Source organism: Numenius arquata, chromosome 5 (assembly GCF_964106895.1).
Source record: "Numenius arquata chromosome 5, bNumArq3.hap1.1, whole genome shotgun sequence".
In the NCBI taxonomy this organism is placed as follows: Eukaryota; Metazoa; Chordata; class Aves; order Charadriiformes; family Scolopacidae; genus Numenius; species Numenius arquata.
This window is the reverse complement of record NC_133580.1, coordinates 13,534,812-13,553,755: the sequence shown is the minus strand read 5'-3', so window position 1 is coordinate 13,553,755 and position 18,944 is coordinate 13,534,812. Positions and strand designations below refer to the sequence as shown.

Sequence of the window (18,944 nt, the reverse complement as noted above, 5' to 3'; positions counted from 1 at the left end):
TCTTCAGAGCTAAGGGGAACTTTTTCCTTTAGCCAAATTAAGATTTAAAGTAGCTACAGCAACCTGAAGTTAATGCAAATAGTTCATCAGTTATCTCCTGTAATTTTCTTCTTCCTTTTTTTTTAAGGAATCATGACAAAGCCACATACAAACCATTTCATTGCTCCAGTGAAATATGTTTCTGTTGTCTCCCATGGTTCACATTGTTTTGAAATTTTCCAAGGAAGATATGTTGTGACAAAGAAAACTTAAGTTGCCATCTTTCATATCTTTAGTACAGCCCAGCCATTTTTGTATCTCACTGAAATGCCTGACTGCAAGTCATCTCCAGCAGATGACTTTTAGTCCCATGATATAGATTATATTATAAAAATATATTGTGTCAGATACACTAATATGTACCAGCTTGATTTTCTTCCAGCATATGGTGGGACAGACCTTGTGACTAAGAGATGAGCAGTAGATCTCAGGTAGTTTGATTTTCATAAGACTTTGACAATATCTGATATGTCTCTCCAAATTATGAAAATTTGGATTAACTCAAACTTCTGGAATGGGGATGCATAGCTGGTGAAATAAATGACTTGGAGAACTCTTAAACTGGTGCTGTATTGATGGAGTCCTACAGAAATCTCCCTTAGTCCAGTACTCTTCAGTATTTTCGTTACTACTTGGATGAGGGACTAGAAAGGCATGTACAGGAAAGCTGTAGGACACAGACTGGGATAGGATTGCAGGCCAGTTGACAGGGTTGAGAATTCAAACTTGATGTCTTGGGAAAATAGTGTGGAATAAACAGGGTGGAATTCAGCACCACTTCATTAATGCAACGAAGTACAGTGCGTTGGTATTAAGTGACTCTGTGGCTCAGTTAGGGAAAAAGGATGACTAGGACAGCAAGCCCATAGAATAGGATCAGAGGGTGGATCACAGTCTGAACACAAGGTAACTATGTGAAGTTCAAGTGAAAAAGACAGAAAAATAGCACCCCCGCTTCAGTAAACAAGAGCATCGAGCTGTGCTCAGCACTGCCAAAGCCTCATTTGGAGTATAGTGTCTGGATTTGGGTACCACACTTCACCAGTGATACAAAACATAAAGAACCAGTTATTAAGACTAGAGAAGAGAAATTTGTTAGAGGTTTGTAGATTATATGAGGGGTTGCTGTAGAAAGGAAAGGTAACTGTCTGTTCTCTCCATTCAGAGAAGTCTTGGGCTTGTAGAGCAGCTCAGCAGTGCACATCTTTGCTGACTAGTGGAGGAAGCATGTGGACTTTCCTTCATGGGCTGTGTTAAATGCAGGTTGGAGAAGCTTCAGTCACAAGTAGGTTAGGGGTAGCCAATTTGGACACTAGGGAAGTATTGGGACTGACTAATCTGTTAAGGTCTCTCTCGCTGTTATTTCCTGTGATCTCACACTGAGTTTCTCGTGTCCAGACTTCTCAGTGTTCTCCCAGTCTGCTCATTAACCAGTGCACTTACTTGCTGTGTCACAAAGAAATGAACCTATTAAAATCAGAAAAAGGAGTTTGTGAGCCACTTTATTTCTTACAGCATCAGTGGCTGAGTAACGCTAAATGTCAGGTATTTCGAGCCCACACAGTACAGCAAGGATAAGAGGTGACACAAATAGACTTCTGTCTTGGAAATGAAAGTCTGGTATGAAAATAAGAGCGTCAGGATTTTCAGCAGAACCATGAGCTCCTGTAACCTCTTACCTCACTTTCAGACTCTGTATAGCCTAATTATAGTTCTGCAGATGGTGTTTGTTTTATTATGGACATGTGTAAGAAGAGAACTGGGGAGAGCTCTGTGTCTTGGATGGTGGAACGCTCCCTGTGGGCATAAATAATACAACAACTGCTTTTATTAGTGGTGTTGTATCATAAATAGTGTGGCTATTATGCATTAATGATGTATAATAAGGCCTGGTAACTTCCGTTAAACTTTTTCTTGGAAATGTGAATATATTTCTCCTTTTTACAGCACAGATGATACAGGCTGACCCTGAGAAAAGGGATTATGGTTAAACCACTATGTTTGCAAAGGAGGTACTTCTAGTGGAACTTGGAACCGAAGTGCTTAGGTTGCAGAGGAGGGAAGGCATCAGGTATCCTGAAATGCCTGGGCCATATCCTCACGTCAGTCTCTCTTCCTTGTAGTTCCTCTGATGGCAGTTGACTTGGTCCTCAACTATCCTAAATTATTACTGCATTATTGGAAAAGTGATATTAATTTTTTTCTTTTTTTTTTTTTTTACATGCTTGAGGCAACCAAAAATGCCTAAAGATGCTCACAAGGACTGCAGAATAATAGATTTAAATAGCACATTTCTAACTGTGTTGGGGGAATTGTGGCTTAGATAGCTAATTCCATCTCAAAAGTATTCCTTAGAATTTGCTATACTGCGTTAAGTGGTGAAAAGCAACAAAAGTCCAGAAGAGAGAAAACAGCTGAAAATAGCTACAGCTTGCACCTGAGTATTATTGTGCATCTCATCTGATCCACACAGTGACAGTCATCATAGAAGCTGTTATAATGGCTGTAATTAACGACAAGAGAAACGGAGCTAATGTCATTTTCTTGCACTCTTTAGTCTCAGAAGTCCAGATCTCCTAGGCAGTTTAATAAGAAAGGGTTTATCCAGCAGGATCCTGAAGAATTTAGTGACTGTGGTAGAAAGAGGGAGGTGCTGTTTCTAAGTTCTGCTCTTCTATGTTTGCTTTGGACCCCAGTGGTCAGCAAATGCTAATCTCATCCATATGTTTGGCAGTTGACACATGCCGCTCTCGGTTTTTGAGGACTATGTGAGATGCAAGACACACTTCAATTAAAAAATGACAGTTTAATGTGGTTATTTTTAGCAAAGCAAACCAAATAAGATATTTGTAATGCACTGTAGCGCTTAATTTCTTTCAAAAGCAATGAAAGTTTTGGCTTCCTCTAGTGACAGAAAAGTTTGGACAATTTTAAGACTGAAGGCTCAATTTATCCCTTGTTTATTACACTAACAAAGTAACATTTTGAAAGGAAAAACAATCTAGACGTTATTACTGCCAGAGATGCATGGAAATGGGATATGAAACTTGAGTCTACACAAGCTGGATCTGAAACGTGTGCTACCATCGTGCAGTAAGGGCCAAGTAGTCCAACTGATTTCAGCCCCTGCAACAGGCAACTGGGTTGGTTTACATCAGCTGAAGTACTAGCCTGAAGTTCCTGTTACTGTTCCATATCAGAGCATCCAGGCAGATTGAATGAATGTGTCCATGATGCAGATGAGTATCGTGTACACAGTGAGTTTTCCTCATCGACACCATTTTGTTACTTAGAATTTTGTTAAGGTCTGTTAATAAGCTTTGTCCTTGAAAGTGAAGACACATAAGAAATACTGACAGAAGACTGTCATATAATGATTGGTCACTTGTTTCCCAAGAGGCATTTAAAATTTCTACCAGTTGTTATTTAATGAGCAAAGTTTCATGCCAAAACTATAATTTTCTTAAAGAAAACAGCAGCAGCTCCATGCATTACATACTGAGCTGACTTCAGGCTGCCATCTGCCAAACTAGCCCAGGAGAACAGGCTTTCAGCTCAGCACTGAGGTGGTTCTTGGAAAGTAAATCCAGCTGGCACTGATTTGTCACAATCCCAACAAAGGGAAGACTGAGAGGTTTTGACTTGCCCGTGGTGTGTAGCCAGGCTTGGACTGCAATCTTGGTATTTTGGAATCATCTTCTATAATTATCAAAGGGTGGTGAGAATCCATGAGATATGGAGCACAGCTCCTTATACTGCTACTGATAACAAACTGGAAAGACTGCAGGAAATTTGGAGTCTCCTGCCATTTTGAGGTGAGTGCGAGTTAGTTATTCTGCGTTCCTGATCTTGTATCTGCCTGGATATAAGATCATTTCCTTCCCACAGTGTTGAAATTTAGGGTATTCTTATACTATGAAAGAGCAGAATTTGTTACTGCTGCCTGCTCTTCTGTCCTCTCAACCCGTCAGGAAAAGCAGTGATTCACACAAGAGTGTCATGAGCAACCACTGGGTTGAAACCAGTAGGGTCCATATCAGTTATGGGACAGTCGGGTTACCTGTTTTCTGAAGCGTTGCTTGGGACGTTCTCTCTGGGACTGTGCAAAGGATTTTGTGGTAACAAATGCAATACTGCTGCAAAATATACCCCTGTGGCTTTACAATGCTCAATGATACTTAGAGGTGCTCCTTTTAGTGCCTTGGTCTGGAGGCCTTGTACCCCTTGGGAAAGACACCACAAGGGGTAAGCTAGTGAGGAGCAGGGAGACATCACAGGAAGAGCCATCTATGCTTTGGTGAGAATCTGTGTATAGATAGAGATGGAGCCAGGAAAGCAGTGGTAGAGGAGGAACGAGTGGTTCTAAAAAGAGCCAGATAAATGAGAAGGATGAGATCTAGAGAATCGGAAGCGTATTTCACAGACGTGGCAGGGGTCATTGCAGTAACTCATGCTGTTGATGGAGGAGTGTTTCCAGTATGTCAGCCAAGGGAGTGGCAATGAAGGAAAAGGGGCTTAAAGTTCTGTCAGTAGCATCATTTCCTGCTGGTTTTCTTTATGGGCTTTTGGGCGTTTTTTGGGGTCAAAGCCCTGCCCTGTAATGCTTCCTCCTTCTCCTTTCACTTACTTTCAATTCATTAACTGCCCCAATGCCAGGTAAGTCTTCCAAATGTTGAATTCATTCCAGTCCTCAAAGATCACCTTCAGCTGAGGGCAGAACTAGGAACTCTGGCAAAAAAAAAAAGGCAAATCCTGGTGTTTAGATAAGGCAACGTGATCTACTTGTAAGAATTTAAATAATCCTGGATACCCTGACTTTCAAATATAGTCAGTGCCAGAGAGCTTTTGAACTTTGTGGTACAGACACTCCACGCTTCAGTGTGAATGTGATGCAGAACAAGCGTGGAGAGGAATATCTGGAAGGATGCTGCGATCATTTCTGGAGTGGAGTCTCCAGTAATCTCTGGGTTGTTTTGTTAGGACCTTTGTGAAGATCCCCACCTATTTGTGAATGGAATCAGCTCCCATGACTTACACCAAGGTGCGCTGGGGAACTGCTGGTTTGTGGCTGCATGTTCCTGCTTGGCTCTGAGGAAGACCCTCTGGCAGCAGGTAGGTGATCAATGTGCTTGGTGCATGAAATAAAGCTAATAAACCTTGGTTGTTTCTCTGCCTATCAGCCAATGTTTTTCCCTCTAGGACTAATGTGCCTCTGAGGAGTGGTGAATTTTGGTGGATTCAAATCTTCCCGTTCTTTAGAAGTTCATTTTTCACGTTACGAGACCTCGCTACCCCACAGTCCCATTGAGCACAAAGAAGAGATATAGCAAAGCCAGAGAGTGAAAAGGATCTGTTTGTCTTTCTCTGACGATCAATTTGAATTTTACTTTCCTAAAAGATTCTTTGAAGTGGGACTATATTTGACTTATACTAAATTCACCTTCTTTTTTCACTGCTTCACCTGTTTAAGTGCTTATGAAGCTGAATACCAGCATGGTGCATGCTCCAGGGCAGTCTGCCCTCTGAATAAATCTTAACATAGAGCATTTGGTGAACTTTCCCCTGCATGGTTTCTCAGGTGATTCCAGACTTTAACGAACAAGAATGGGACCCTAAAAACCCAGAGAAATATGCTGGGATTTTCCGTTTCCGTTTCTGGTGCTTTGGAGAATGGACAGAAGTGGTTGTTGATGATCTGCTGCCAACGATGGATGGGAAGTTGATCTACTGCCATTCCAATGTGAAAAATGAGTTCTGGAGTGCATTATTGGAGAAAGCTTATGCAAAGTATGAGCCAGTTCATTGTCCTTTTAGTCCTCAATGCTGTCCCTTCTATCCCTCTGTTTCTTTTGTCTTTCAGCTCTATCATATCATAGGTTTTAGGCTCTATCATATCATAGGTTGATGCTAGCAGAGAACCTAAAAAAGATTGAAAACTCCTTTAATCTGCGTGGAGGATGTGAATCATAAAAGAGTGCAATGCACTGTACTTCAGCAGCCCAAAGCCTTAAGGATCATTAGACTCCTTTCCTAGAAACCAGCAAAGGTTTAACTGCAATCTGCTGCTTTGTTTTGTTTAGTTCTGCTTTGTTTTTTCTTTGGTGAGACCTTACCTACATTCAAGCCAAATTAGAGCACTTCTAACAGTCACTTGGTAACTGAGAATGTTCTGTGTTACCTCCAGGCTGGCTGGATCTTATGAAGCCCTAGATGGAGGCAGTGCTGCAGATGCAATTGTGGATTTCACTGGAGCAGTGGCAGAATCTATTGATTTGGTACAGGGCAAATATGGTGAGATTATTTCTGAGCAGATGAAACTGTTCGAAGACTTGCTGAAGGTGCATAAAAGAGGCGGGTTGATCAGCTGTTACATTGCGGTATGTATAGAGAGCTGGATTTTAAGAGTTAATTTGAATGAAAAAATCTGGAAAAAATACCATTATTAGTATAAGTATTTTGAGTATGTCCTTCATTTGTATGCTTTGGAAAAGCTACGTATGGAAAAAGCTAGCAAGTTGGCAGTGCTGTCAGCCAAGTACAACTCCATGAGCCACTAAATATGATCACAGAACGGCAAAGCCATTTCTGCTGGCACTTTACTGTGGATCTGAAATGCTATTCTTTCTGAATGGTCACAGTTGTGTATTGACCCGAGGTTAATCCACCTAGAATGCCCTAATTCACAGGCCAGATGGCAGCATTTAATTTCTTTATTTCTTAGGGAAATCTGTTTACAGAAAACAGTTCTGCTGGCACTGAGCTGCTGAGACTTCTTGACTCTGGTTGTGATCATGCAGTCTCTTCAGTGTAACACTGGAGCTGAGCTGAAAGGCTTAGCTCACTTGGTTATTCAGGTAGTACTGTTTGTTAATAAGACTCCCCATTAGAATTAACCAGCAAAGCTTGGCTACTCTGGCTAATGGGAGGCAGTAACTCAGGTGCCTACATTAGGAGGCCATAACCCTGAAGTTCCCTTAGTCAGTAGAGAGGAGATGGCTTCCCCGAGGGTGATACAGGGTTGCCTTCTGTGGAAGATTTACCTCTGTCTGTTCACTTGAGATACTGGAAGGCAGGTGAGTATTGGCTCCCAAGGGGTGCTATGTATTTCACAAACCTCAGGGAGACAAGGGCCTTGCACAGCCCCTTGTCACAGGAGAGAAACAAGTAACTTAAGCTTAACAAGCTTAACTTGCCTTCTATCAAAGTCTGCTATGTCAGGCCATGACTGCATAGCACTGAAATTCTCACCTTGTCTGAAACTGTTACCACATGTGGAGGGCTAGCAAACTGCCATGACACCTGAATATTTCCTAAAAGATTGCTTTTAAATTATTTTTAAAGTGCAGTCTGCAGGAAAGGGATCATTCTCTGGAAGTTACAGGGGTGGCACCTAGGTGCACTTCAGCATCTTATTGCCATGCCTTCTTCTTCCAATTCAAGATCGTAGCTAAGGCTAATCTTATGTGGACTTCGTTAAATGTGGACTTAAATGCTTTGCTTTGATTTCCCAGTCTGTGAAATGAAGATCGTGTTACTGTAGCACTTAACTATTTCATGCCTGTAGTGTAAGTGCTAAATCCATGGTAAACTGGTGGACCCCCAAGTGTTGGTTCATTCAGAAAGTCTTGCAAGTATCATGGTAGTTGTGAAGCTGTCTAGAACAACAGAAAATCAGTCATGTTTGGAGATGCCTGAGAACATTATCTGTATAGCTGGCCCTGGCCATGCACTGCTTTGCACCAGTGCTGTGGTACCAAAGAGGAACACGTGGTACCTTCTGGGAGATGAGTTTGAACCTGAGAACTCATCTGGGATAGAACAGGAGTCCTGAACTGTCACTCCCAGCAACACTAGGCAACTGCTCAGAAACAAATTCTTCTAGGTCTTTGTTCTTTGTTTTACTCTTTTCACAAGTTCTGAATTCTTATTTAGAAGGAATTCCATCTGGTTTGCTCTGACCAGGCTGGCAGACCAGACTTCCTGATGTGAATTGTTGTTGTAAACATTGTTTCTGGGATGATAGTTTGCTCCCAAATACTAAGGCAGTTCAGTTTCTTAGCATGGATCTCATGAGGAGTTAGGCTAAGTACAGGGAGTTGTATTTTAAAAAGCAATTAATTAGACAGTTGTAATGCTTTCAGTTCTTCCTGGCATTATATTTCTGCCTGTCAAATTAAACACGGATGCTTCTAAACATTGATTACACAGAGGCTGTTCCTACTGGTTTGGCTTGACTCATCTGCATTTATCACTTTTTGATAGATGTATTATACATACAATGAACCTTCTAAGTATAGAATATTTAATACTCAGGTGGCTTCATTGCTGATTTACAAATATGTCATCATTTTCTTTGGATTGCAAAATAGCCCTGAGCTTCTTCATTTAGAAATTTGAACAGACAGTAGATGTTTAAATATCTCATTAAAATAAAAAAATAAATTTCTTCAGAATGAGGTGGGAAAGGCAGCCCAGCAGTAAGAAAAGCCTGTGGGATAACAATGGCAGCAGGAGAGGTTACAGACTCCCATTCTGTCAAGGACTCTTGCTTGCTTTTAGTTGTGAAAAATGCAAGTGAAAGTGTTACATTGGAGAAAGCCTAAACCCATTGGAAATGTCAGCCAGTCTTGGTGTAACACATGAGCTGATTCTTTAGGAGCTGTTGTTGGTGAAAGGCAGAGGTCTTGGTGGAAGTCTTACAGTTGCCAGACCATCTGTTGGTTCCAATTTGATATAATTTATCTTTTCCTTTTTTTTTTTTTTTTCTGATTTCTTATCTTTGGGGACTGAACACTGTTTTATCAGCACAACACCTGCCTTAGAAGGACCCTGTCTATTTACACCAGAGAAATTGTGGAATGGGTAAAAATATCTGAGAAAGTACTATGTGCATTTCCTAACTCTAGTAAGCCCATCTCTCTCCACCAGAGCAAAGGCTTGCTTGATCATTGAGCTCTTAATTAGGTTATTACAAGTTTACACACAGGGATCTGTACTGAGTCAAATCTTCTGTCCTTGCTGTCCAAGGGAGTGAGTGTCTTGAGTCCCGGTGGGTTATAGCCCGATATAGGTGAGAGAGACTGGATATAGCTCAGTGCAAAGATGTCCATGCTGGCTCCAACCAGGGTGTGATGAATCCACAGGCATGACCCATTTGAATTGTTTCTGGCTCAGAAGAAGGGTTATAGCACTGACTCAGCTTTACTTTTTCCACTGTCCTGCCTGCAATGTGTTGCTCAGAAACAGCATTGTACTGGCTTTGTAAAGAGCCAGTCATTCAAAGCAACTCCAGCATCTTTATATGATACTGCTTTTCTGGTTTTAGATGTACCTTGGAGATTTTGAACTGGATGCATTAAATGAAGTTGTGGTCCTTTTCAAAGCTTGACATTTTTATGTGTTCTTAGATCAGCATCTGATCAGGCCTACATCATCCAGCAGGACAGTTTCCTGCCTGATAACTGCTGAAAACTAGGCTTCTTCCGTGGAGTCTATGAGGAGCAAACTGAGTTCTTAAGAAAGCCTGCAGATCTGCCAGTTGCCACATAAGAGAGGCCTGACAGGTCACAAGTGAGGTACAGGACAGGTTTGACAAATGGCTGGAAAGTTTTCTTCCTGTGCTCTCTTGCCCTCTATTTTTACCCACTGCTAGTAGTTCTTCCTGGGTATCAAATTAACCCCAATACAGAAACAGGCATTGGACTCACCAGCTAAATCCCTAGGCCCTAGGAAGTGTCCTGTTGAGGACACCACCAGACAGTGCTATGTGTGAGTACAGTCATTAATATCCAGAAGACCCATTTTGTAAAGATCACAAGATTTTGGAAAGGCTGAGAAAGGTTGTCCATCAGCCCAGTCTTTAACTCTCCGAAGTCAGGAGGAGACAGAATGGCTGTAGCAGGCAGTATTCTCCTATGCTCTGGGCCTCTGTCTTCTAGGACTTGTCTGGCACTATCAAGCAGAAGATCAGACTAGTGAGCTGCTAGTTGTGAGCCCCAGTGCTGCTGTTGTCCTGTATAGTCAAATCACTTGGGAAGGGAACGTGTAGCTCTGTGAAAGAAAACAAGCCCTTCCCCATCCTGCCCCTTGAACACATAGCTGTCAGGTGTCCTTGATGCGAGTTCTTTGTTTTAATTTTCATTCTTGGTGCTAAAGGCTTCCTCTGGCAATACTGATGAAGTGGAGACAGAGATGGGTCTTGTCATCGGCCATGCCTATGCAGTGACTGCAATTCGGAAGCTGCGTCTTGGAGAAAGGCTCGTATTCTCTTTTAAGGCAGAAAAGCTGTTCATGATCAGGCTGAGGAATCCCTGGGGAAAAAGAGAGTGGAACGGCCCCTGGAGTGACAAGTAAGTGCTGCAAATCCAGTGCAAATGAATAAAACTGTGATTAGGGCCACTGGACATTAAATGCATTGTTAAATACTGTTGAGACGCAACGTTAGTCTGCAATACTCAGTGATGGCTGAACCTTTGTGCCATCTCTTCCCAAATATAGCATTCTCTGAGCAAATGAACACATCCTGGAGGAGCCAGGAGGTTATGGCTTCCTGGGCTTTAGGTTACTGTATACATCATTTTTCTGTCACACTGGAGCATGAGTAGAAAAATAGCCTGCAATTAAGGTGATGAGTCAAGAACATGAGGTTTTTTCCCAGCTTCACCACTGAGTTTGTCTGTGACTCAGTTTCTCATCTGTAATTGCTAGCTGCTGTGGATGGTATAGGTCTTATATTCCCAGATAATCTAAGTGACTCGTGAAAAATTGTGTAAAATTGCCACATTTGTGATTTCTTGAATTATTTTCTAATGAATTTTAATGTGGGCCATGAACTTAGCAGGCACCCCTACAGAGAGAGAAATGATTGCTGAAGGGGATGTATTCCATCACTGGCAATTTACACATGAAATACATTTAACTAGGATGTTACAGTTCAACGCTGTGCTTACCAGCCACTGTTAGCATTTAATAATGCAATGCTCTTAACAAGAGCATATTAAGTTCTTGTCTTCCATACTTTAGCTAGCAAAAATCCATTACTTTCAAAGAGTTTGGTTCAGGTGAAATGCGAAGAATGAGCAGAAGAGCTACTGTGTCTTGTTTAACTTAAGCCCTTGTGGTTCCCCACTAGCCCTTGTCTTGGCACAGTTGCCACTCTTTCCAGTGGAAGCACTAAGGACTCTGAGGTTGGCCCATAGTTTTCAGCCTAATAGAATGAAAAAGGAGAATTTCCAAATACATTAAAAAAATGTCTGTTATGGCAAGCAACCTCCCTTCCCTCCTGCCAGCCACCTTCAACTTTAACCTCCAAGTACTTTTGGAAAGGGAGTGAGGAATTGTGGCGCTGTTTGTCTGATGAACACATTAGGGAAGGGGCTTGTGCTGTCTTCTATCATGTTGCCTGATTTAAGCATCAGACTGCTTGCATTTAAGGTCCTGTGCTCCCCTGCAGTCAGGGGAAGAGGCAGGTGCCTCCAGGGGACAATGCAGAGCACATAAGTTAGATACTAATGCAGGCAATGAAGTGTCTGTGCAGTGTAGTGTTACTCTGGAAACTGGGCACTGGGCTCGCGTGGCAACAGTTTCTTTTCAAAGGCTCTCTGGGGAAATCTCAGACCTCAGGCCTGTTTTATTTAAGGAGATTGAAAGACAGAGAGAATACTCTGGTCTAAGTGAAGTGTTCAATAAGCTCCTGAAGAGGAAAACCAGGTTGCTTTTGAAGGGCCTTCAGGGAATGGAATCAATCTCATATGACCTTCCAAACCAGCTGTTTAAGTGTCCTAAGGGAGGGTGTGACAAAGGAAATCAATAAGGTTCTGCTCTAGTTGTACCAATTTCCCATTCATCTCTTTATTTTTTAGTAGCTTTCACATCAATTAATGTTTTAAAACTCCTGCTGTAAGCCCCACACTTTTTTCCTGAATATCATCTGTCCTTTCAGTACTCCGATGTTACCTTTATAAGAAGTAATTAATGTATTAATCATCTTTGTTGTTCTTTTCCTCTCTTTTTTTTTTTCCCTTTTAGTTCTGAGGAGTGGAAGAAAGTCAGCGATTCAGAACGTAAGAGCTTGGGACTCACTCTTGAGAATGATGGAGAGTTCTGGTGAGTAGAAGTCATGTGAAGGGTTTGGAGATACTGGCTACACCATGTAATTGTTTTTAATTCTGCCATTTAACAGCTTTGAAAACAACTTCCCCAGATGGATAAGATTATCCAGTCCTAGCACAAGTCTGTTTCAGACAGAAACAGAGAAGAACAGAAAAAATTGGTTGAAAACTAGTAGAACAAAATTGGTAGCTCTTGGTAAATATAAGTTTCAGAAAAAAATCCATTATCTATATTTAGGACATTTGCTCAGAATCAAAGACAGCATGTGCTGGTTTACATGACAGAATGACAAATATTCAACGCACTGTCAATCCTGTTTACTGACTACCATGCCCATCTGTAGGATTTCTAGGTCAACCATGGCTGAGGTATCTGTAAATACAATTGCAGCCAATGAATTTTGATATTTGTTGATGTTTTCCAGCATGGGCACAAGAAGTTCATTCTCTACAGAATCTCTAGACCTCTAATAATTAGCTGAGGTACAGTAAGGCAGTCCAGCAACTTCTTCAGTAGATCATCACTATTGCATCAAGTGTGCTGGTAGTGCTCAGTATGAAAAGTCTTCTGTTTGCTTGGCTTTGTCAGAACTGGCAACCGGAAGCCAGCTGTAGGGTTGTCTGGGCCACTAATAAACCAGGACATGATGGTAGTTCAGAGATTCCCAGCTGTTAGAGGAGGTGAATGTTTTTAACTGCTCTGCAATCCAGTCTGTCGGTTTAGCAGGCACAGGTTATAGCACTGAGATGGTGCTAAATAAAAGCTATGTCCAGAGTACAGAGGTTTGAGTTGTGCTCAGATGTAACAATAAGGACCATCACAATAACGAGGGGATAGTGCTTTGGTTGCAAGTAATATCTTTGCAAAATATATGTTATCAAATTCAGCTTGGTAGCTACAACATACACTTTAGGCTTATGTGCTGCAACTGAACAAATCCAGAGCTGACTAAACACACTGAGGTGATATTTCTCTAAATTAAGTTCCAAGATAGTGTGATTGTGGCTTCACAAGTATTTCCACATGAAGAGCTTTCCAGTGAATCAGTTTGTCCTCTGGATAGCTGAGCATTGCCTCCTGTTAAATTACTGGAAGATTTCATGTGTTATTTTGGCTCTTTGCGTGAGTATCACTGTCTATTTTTAAATAAATCATGACTTCCCTGGTGTCCCATGGAACAGGATGACGTTTGAGGACTGGTGTAAGACTTTCACCGATGTGGACATCTGTCGGATTGTGAATACCTCCTACTTCAGTATCCGCAAGACCTGGGAGAAGAAAATGATGCATGGAGCTTGGGCAAAGAATTCAGAGCCCCTGCTAAATCGCTCTGGTGGATGCTTTGATAACAGAGAGACCTTCCTGCAGAATCCCCAGGTGGGAATCACTGTATTTTTTGAGGTATTGAAGTGTATCCGCTTTAGTTAGGGCTTCTGAAGTATCCACCCTATTTAGGAGTTGGCAGTGATTACTTGACGGAAGTCTCATTGCCAGTGCCTGTCCTCTGGGAGTACACTGATTCGCTGCATGTTTCAGTGATTTCTCTGAAATATCTCAGAGGAGTTTAGATATTTTTTTAGGACTGGTCATGTTTGGGGCTGATGAGTCAGACACACCAGGATCAGTGAAGTCCTGCCTGGACTTCTTTCAGTTTCCCAGTTGTAGAAAGGCAGCAAGTCTGATTTTCTAATGACAGAACTCAGTTCACTTAACACCCATGAACAGCCTGAGGATTTGGTCCACTGTGTTGAGTTAGTATACCTTTGCATTAATCTAAGATTCTGAAAGTATCTAGTCTCTTCTCCAAGCTCACCCTCTCATCAGCATTACAGAATTTTCCTTGTCTCATCCTACCTGGTAACTTGCAAGCTATTCAGTTTATCTGTTCATCCATTCTTACTCCATTTCTCACCTTCCCGCCCTTCTCGGTGTTGTATGTTTTCATCCCAGTGCATGCAAATTCAGGCATAAAACTTCCATTACTGTCAATGAGATCTGGGCACTTACTGCGTTAGTTATTACCTTGAAAATTGACCTTTCTGTTCTTTTGTAATTCACCACATACTTTAGAATCTAAATTCAAGATGTTCTTATGTCTGCTTCTCTGCACTTGTATGGGAGGTTTCTGTCTGCACCCCTCTGTTTTCATAGCAGGATATGAAAGTGGAAGTGCAGCCTTTGCTGGTCAGACTGGGAGTGAATCTCAGCTCCCAGCTTGTCCTGTCATATAGGTGTAGATGGAGAAGCAGTTCTTCACTGCTCCATCTTCTCTCAGTGCCTCATTTCCAGAGGGTGATTTTATTCAGATATTCCCCTGTATGATCTGGACATATTCCAAGTGCTTGTCTGGGTCTCATTTGTAAGTGTTTAGCTGCAACAGAGAACAAAATATACATGTTACGGTTGAGTGCAACGCCTGATGCAATGGAAGTTCTTTTTATTCCAGTATTATCTCTAGGCTAGTTGATTAAAAGGCTCTTAATAGCAGCACTGGAACACATTTATGTTAGCTTAGGGCTGTTATAAATTAGTGTGGCACATACTACCACAGTCTAGAGATAATCTCTGTCTGTTCTCCCTGAGTGAAATGCCTGACACTGAGGCCTCCTGTGAAGTTTATCTTTACAGAGAGGGATTGTGACGCTTCCAGTCCCTTTAAAATAAGGGGATTTAAGTCCAGTATAAATGTATTCCTGCGGTCACCTGCTGATTTCCAGATTGTTACCCATTAGAACAGCTGAATTGTCATCAGATCAAAGATCATCAGAGTTTCATGCCTCTCATCAGACCAAGAGAGCTCCTTTTGTACTCTCACACTTCCCCTTCCACACCTCCAGTTGCCCTGGAACACTCTAGGCTCTCTAACAAGGTAACACTGCATATGTTCAACAGGGACAAGAATTAAAGTGTGCCTTACTAGGTGTTGCTGCATCTTTGTATCTTGCTGTTTAGATTCTCCCTGCAGAGGCTCTTTACGAGAAAGCCCTAGGACTCTATTCAAGGTCCTGGGCTTTCTCTGTCACAATGTTGATATAGCACACAAATAAGAGTGCAAAGCATTGAATTTGTACCAAAAACCAGCCAGCCCAGAATACCAAGCAGTAGTTCTGTAGGAGGCCAATCTGGACTATAAATACTCTGAACAACTAATGAAGCCCAGAGGCTTGGGAAGGTATTGATTTTCTTTCCAGTACTGCTGTGATTCAGCCAACTCTACTAGAGGTTGGTGTTTCCTCCATGTGGGTGTAACACTGCTTGAGACAGCGAGGGTCAGGGAGGAGAAATGGGATGTTGCCTTATTCTGCAGAGCTCTAACCACAGAGAGGTGTGAAGTCATTACAGTAACCAAGGCAGCCTCAGTACCTACCTCAGAGCAAAGGAGGAGCAAGGAGGGGGCAGTTGAACCACTGATGATATTCCTCTCCATGCTGTCAGAGAATTTTGGCTTAAATCAGAACACGGTGCACATAGTACCCAGCTGTGCATTGCTGCAGTTTTATGCTTTTATTTGCTTGCTTCACATTGAAAAGTCTTCAAAGAATACAGCATTTGTCTAAACTTGGCATAAATAGTGTCCTCTTCCCCTCCACTGGTTCTGACAACTCAGATTTGCCCTCTGTATGCAAGAAAGAAACAAAATTTAAAGGAATCTCTAATAGTGAACAAATTTGAGCGTTTAATTCTTTGTCATATAAAGAAACACTTATCTGACCCTTTCTGGTCTACTGAAAGGGTACATACCTACCCGTGAACTGGTCTGGTAGTGATGCTTAATAATGTAAGCAATTCAAGTCTGACTTATTGAGATGGGAACTGCTGCTTAAGCTTGAAATAATTTCTTTTGATTGGTCTAAATTGGTTCAAGTTTACTTTAAACAGTTTGGATGAAAGATTTGCATGTTAAAGATGCAGGAGTCCTTCTTAGCCCTTTTTAGTGGGTATTCCTAAGACTTTCAGGAAAACTGAGAAAGTCCAAAATTAGAATTCTTGTCGTTTTTACATTAAATAGAAATTGTAGATGTGGAACAAATGGGTTTTTTTTAACTATGGTTTGGAAGATTCCTTCATTTGCAGGTCCTATATGAAGATGTTTGAAATTTACAGGCCCTGTTTAGATATTCAATTTAAAAAAAAAATCAAAGATCCCATCTGGAGTCTGTTAGTTTATTTTTTTTTTTATCTCACTCCGGATTTATATATATCTAAAGAAAATCTTTTGTCTTTTGCTTTCAGAGGAGATGTTCTCTTCTGCTGACTCAGCAGTTATTTTCTAATAGTCTCATGCTGTCCTTTATGTTATGTCCTTTATGTCCTTTTGCTGGGACTGTTTAGTTTGAGGAAGAGGAGACTGAGGGGAGACCTCATCACTCTCTACAACTACTTGAAAGGACATTGTAGAGCGGTTGGTGCTGGTCTCTTCTCACAGGTAATTAGTGACAGAACAAGAGGGAATGACTTCAAGCTGCAACTGGGTAGGTTTAGACTGGACATTAGGAAACAATTCTTCACAGAAAGAGCGGTCAGACACTGGAATAGGCTGCCCAGGGAGGTGGTTGAGTCACTGTCCCTGAATGTGTTTAGGAGTCGTTTAGATGTGGTGTTAGGGGATATGGTGTAGGGGAGAACTTTGTAGAGTAGGGTTGATGGTTGGACTCAATGATCCCAAGGGTCTTTTCCAACCTGAATGATTCTATGATTCTGTGTGAATTACCTGTTTCAGTGTCTCTGATACTTTTGGTTTAAAAATCCTTATTATTAGCATTAATTTTCAGCTGTGAATTTCTGGGAATGTCTGTTATGCGGAGAATTGTCCTACCACCCCCAAATGTATTTTCATTTGCCTCCTTTGTATGCACGTGTTTCCTTGGTGATGGCTTTATCCTCAGTATCCTAAGGCACTTCTAACAGCTTACCCTCTTCTCTCTTACCGCTAGTACATCTTTGATGTTAAGAAGACTGAGGACAAAGTGTTGGTCTCATTACAACAGGAGGATCGCCGCAAATACAAGAAAGAAGGGAAAGGAGACAGCATCCCAATTGGCTTTGAAATATTCAAGGTAGGCAGCCAGCTGCACTCCTGGTTCAGAGTTTCTTCTGCTTCATCCTGTCACTGAGATCTTTGGCACGATTGTCATGGTGGGGTCTGGCTCTCCTCTCAACATGAGCTTCGCATGTCTACTGCACTCAGTCACCAGAGATGACATTAGATAGACTATTTGAACTAAACTGAATTTAGTTCAACTCAATATCTGTTTGAACTACAGGAACATAAGTCATTTTTCCCTATTGCAAAAGAATTTTAAGCTTTACAGAGAAAGACAAAAAATATTGATGCTTGAAACATGAAGGGTTTTTTCTCCTCCCCACTGGAGGCTCCTGCCTCCATTTCATCAGCAAATACAGCCAAGTGAATGAGTTTGAAAAGTGTGCAGTTTTTCTCTTGCCACTTAGAAAAAAGAATCAAGAGTGTTTTCAAAAGCCGAAGTAGTGAGTAGGAAATGAGCATATGTGAAAAGAACCAAAGGGATCCCAAACAGTAATTTAATTGCACTCCCAGGGCAAATTGAGTAAAATGAAAACATACGAACTGAAAGAAGGAGGAAAGCAAGAGAAACAGCTATGGATCTGCTTTTTCACTGAGGATCTGGCTTATCTTATCATCTGTTGCTATAGCTAGTGGGACTACACTGAGTCTATGGCCCTACACCCTAAAATACCCCTAGTATATACGCTAAAAAATGGTCAATTTTTAACATTCAGTTAGAGAGCTACTGACATCTGCGTTACACCTATTCATTTGACAATCACCTCTTAACCACATATATTGAAAAGCGTCATTATAGAAAGTAGCATAATTCACCTTGCCTTGCTCATGCCTGTATATCTGATTTGGAAAGGCTTGGAAAAGAAAATCACACTTTCAGAAAAGTATCAGTGCTCTATCTTCATTTTTGTTGAATAATTTTTCTGTTTCATAAGTGTTCTAACCCACCAGGCTCATTATCATGACTGAAGGCCTTTGGAAGACCATAGCCTAAATTATCTGAAGACAAATGAGAACTACCAAAAAGGCTGTCTTTGCCTCCAGGAGCTGCTTAAGAAATAGATTTATATTTTAACTTTTTTATATTTGCTGTGGCAAATATTAGTTCCCTGAAGAGGATGTTAATAGTTAAGCACAGCTTCAAGGTTTAGAAAAAAACTTAAGGGCCCCCAGCATCAAAAAGACATGGACCCTATTGGAGTGAGTCCAGAGGAGGCCATGAAGATGATCAGAGGGCTGGAGCACCTCTCCTATGGAGACAGGCTGAGAGAGCTGGGGTTGTTCAGCCTGGAGGAGAGAAGGCTCTGAGGAGACCTTATAGCAGCCTTCCAGTACCTAAAGGGGCTACAGGAAAGATGAGGAGGGACTCTTTATTAGGGATTGTAGCAACAGGATGAGGGGTAATGGTTTTAAACTGAATGAGGGTAGATTTAGATTAGATATTGGGAAGAAAGTTTTCACTCTGAGGGTGGTGAGACGCTGGCACAGGTTGCCCAGAGAAGTTGTGGATGCCCCATCCCTGGAGATGTTCAAGGCCAGGTTGGATGGGGCTTTGAGCAACCTGGTCTAGTGGGAGGTGTCCCTGCCCATGGGAGGGGGGTTGGAACTAGATGATCTTTAAGGTCCCTTCCGACCCGAACCATTCTATGATTCTATGATTTTGTATTCAGGAAAGGGCAATATAAATACAGCTGTGTGCATCTGGATCAAGAGCCTGCTACGTAAGACTGGAGTGCTCTCTCTCTACGTG

General features: G+C 41.6%; 1 protein-coding gene across 3 annotated transcripts in view; it reads left to right on the top strand.

Annotated features, from left to right (window-relative positions):
- The window catches only part of CAPN6 (calpain 6), a 54,824-nt gene that overhangs the window by 23,669 nt on the left and 12,211 nt on the right, over positions 1-18,944 (top strand). For 2 of the 3 annotated variants that reach the window (XM_074147251.1, XM_074147252.1), the window contains exons 2-8: positions 5,020-5,151; positions 5,618-5,826; positions 6,224-6,416; positions 10,195-10,388; positions 12,067-12,144; positions 13,332-13,527; positions 17,085-17,207. In XM_074147251.1, the coding sequence (XP_074003352.1) occupies positions 5,020-5,151; positions 5,618-5,826; positions 6,224-6,416; positions 10,195-10,388; positions 12,067-12,144; positions 13,332-13,527; positions 17,085-17,207 (1,125 nt within the window). The remainder of the gene's footprint in view (positions 1-5,019; positions 5,152-5,617; positions 5,827-6,223; positions 6,417-10,194; positions 10,389-12,066; positions 12,145-13,331; positions 13,528-17,084; positions 17,208-18,944) is intronic. The other variant, XM_074147253.1, reaches the window with a different exon arrangement.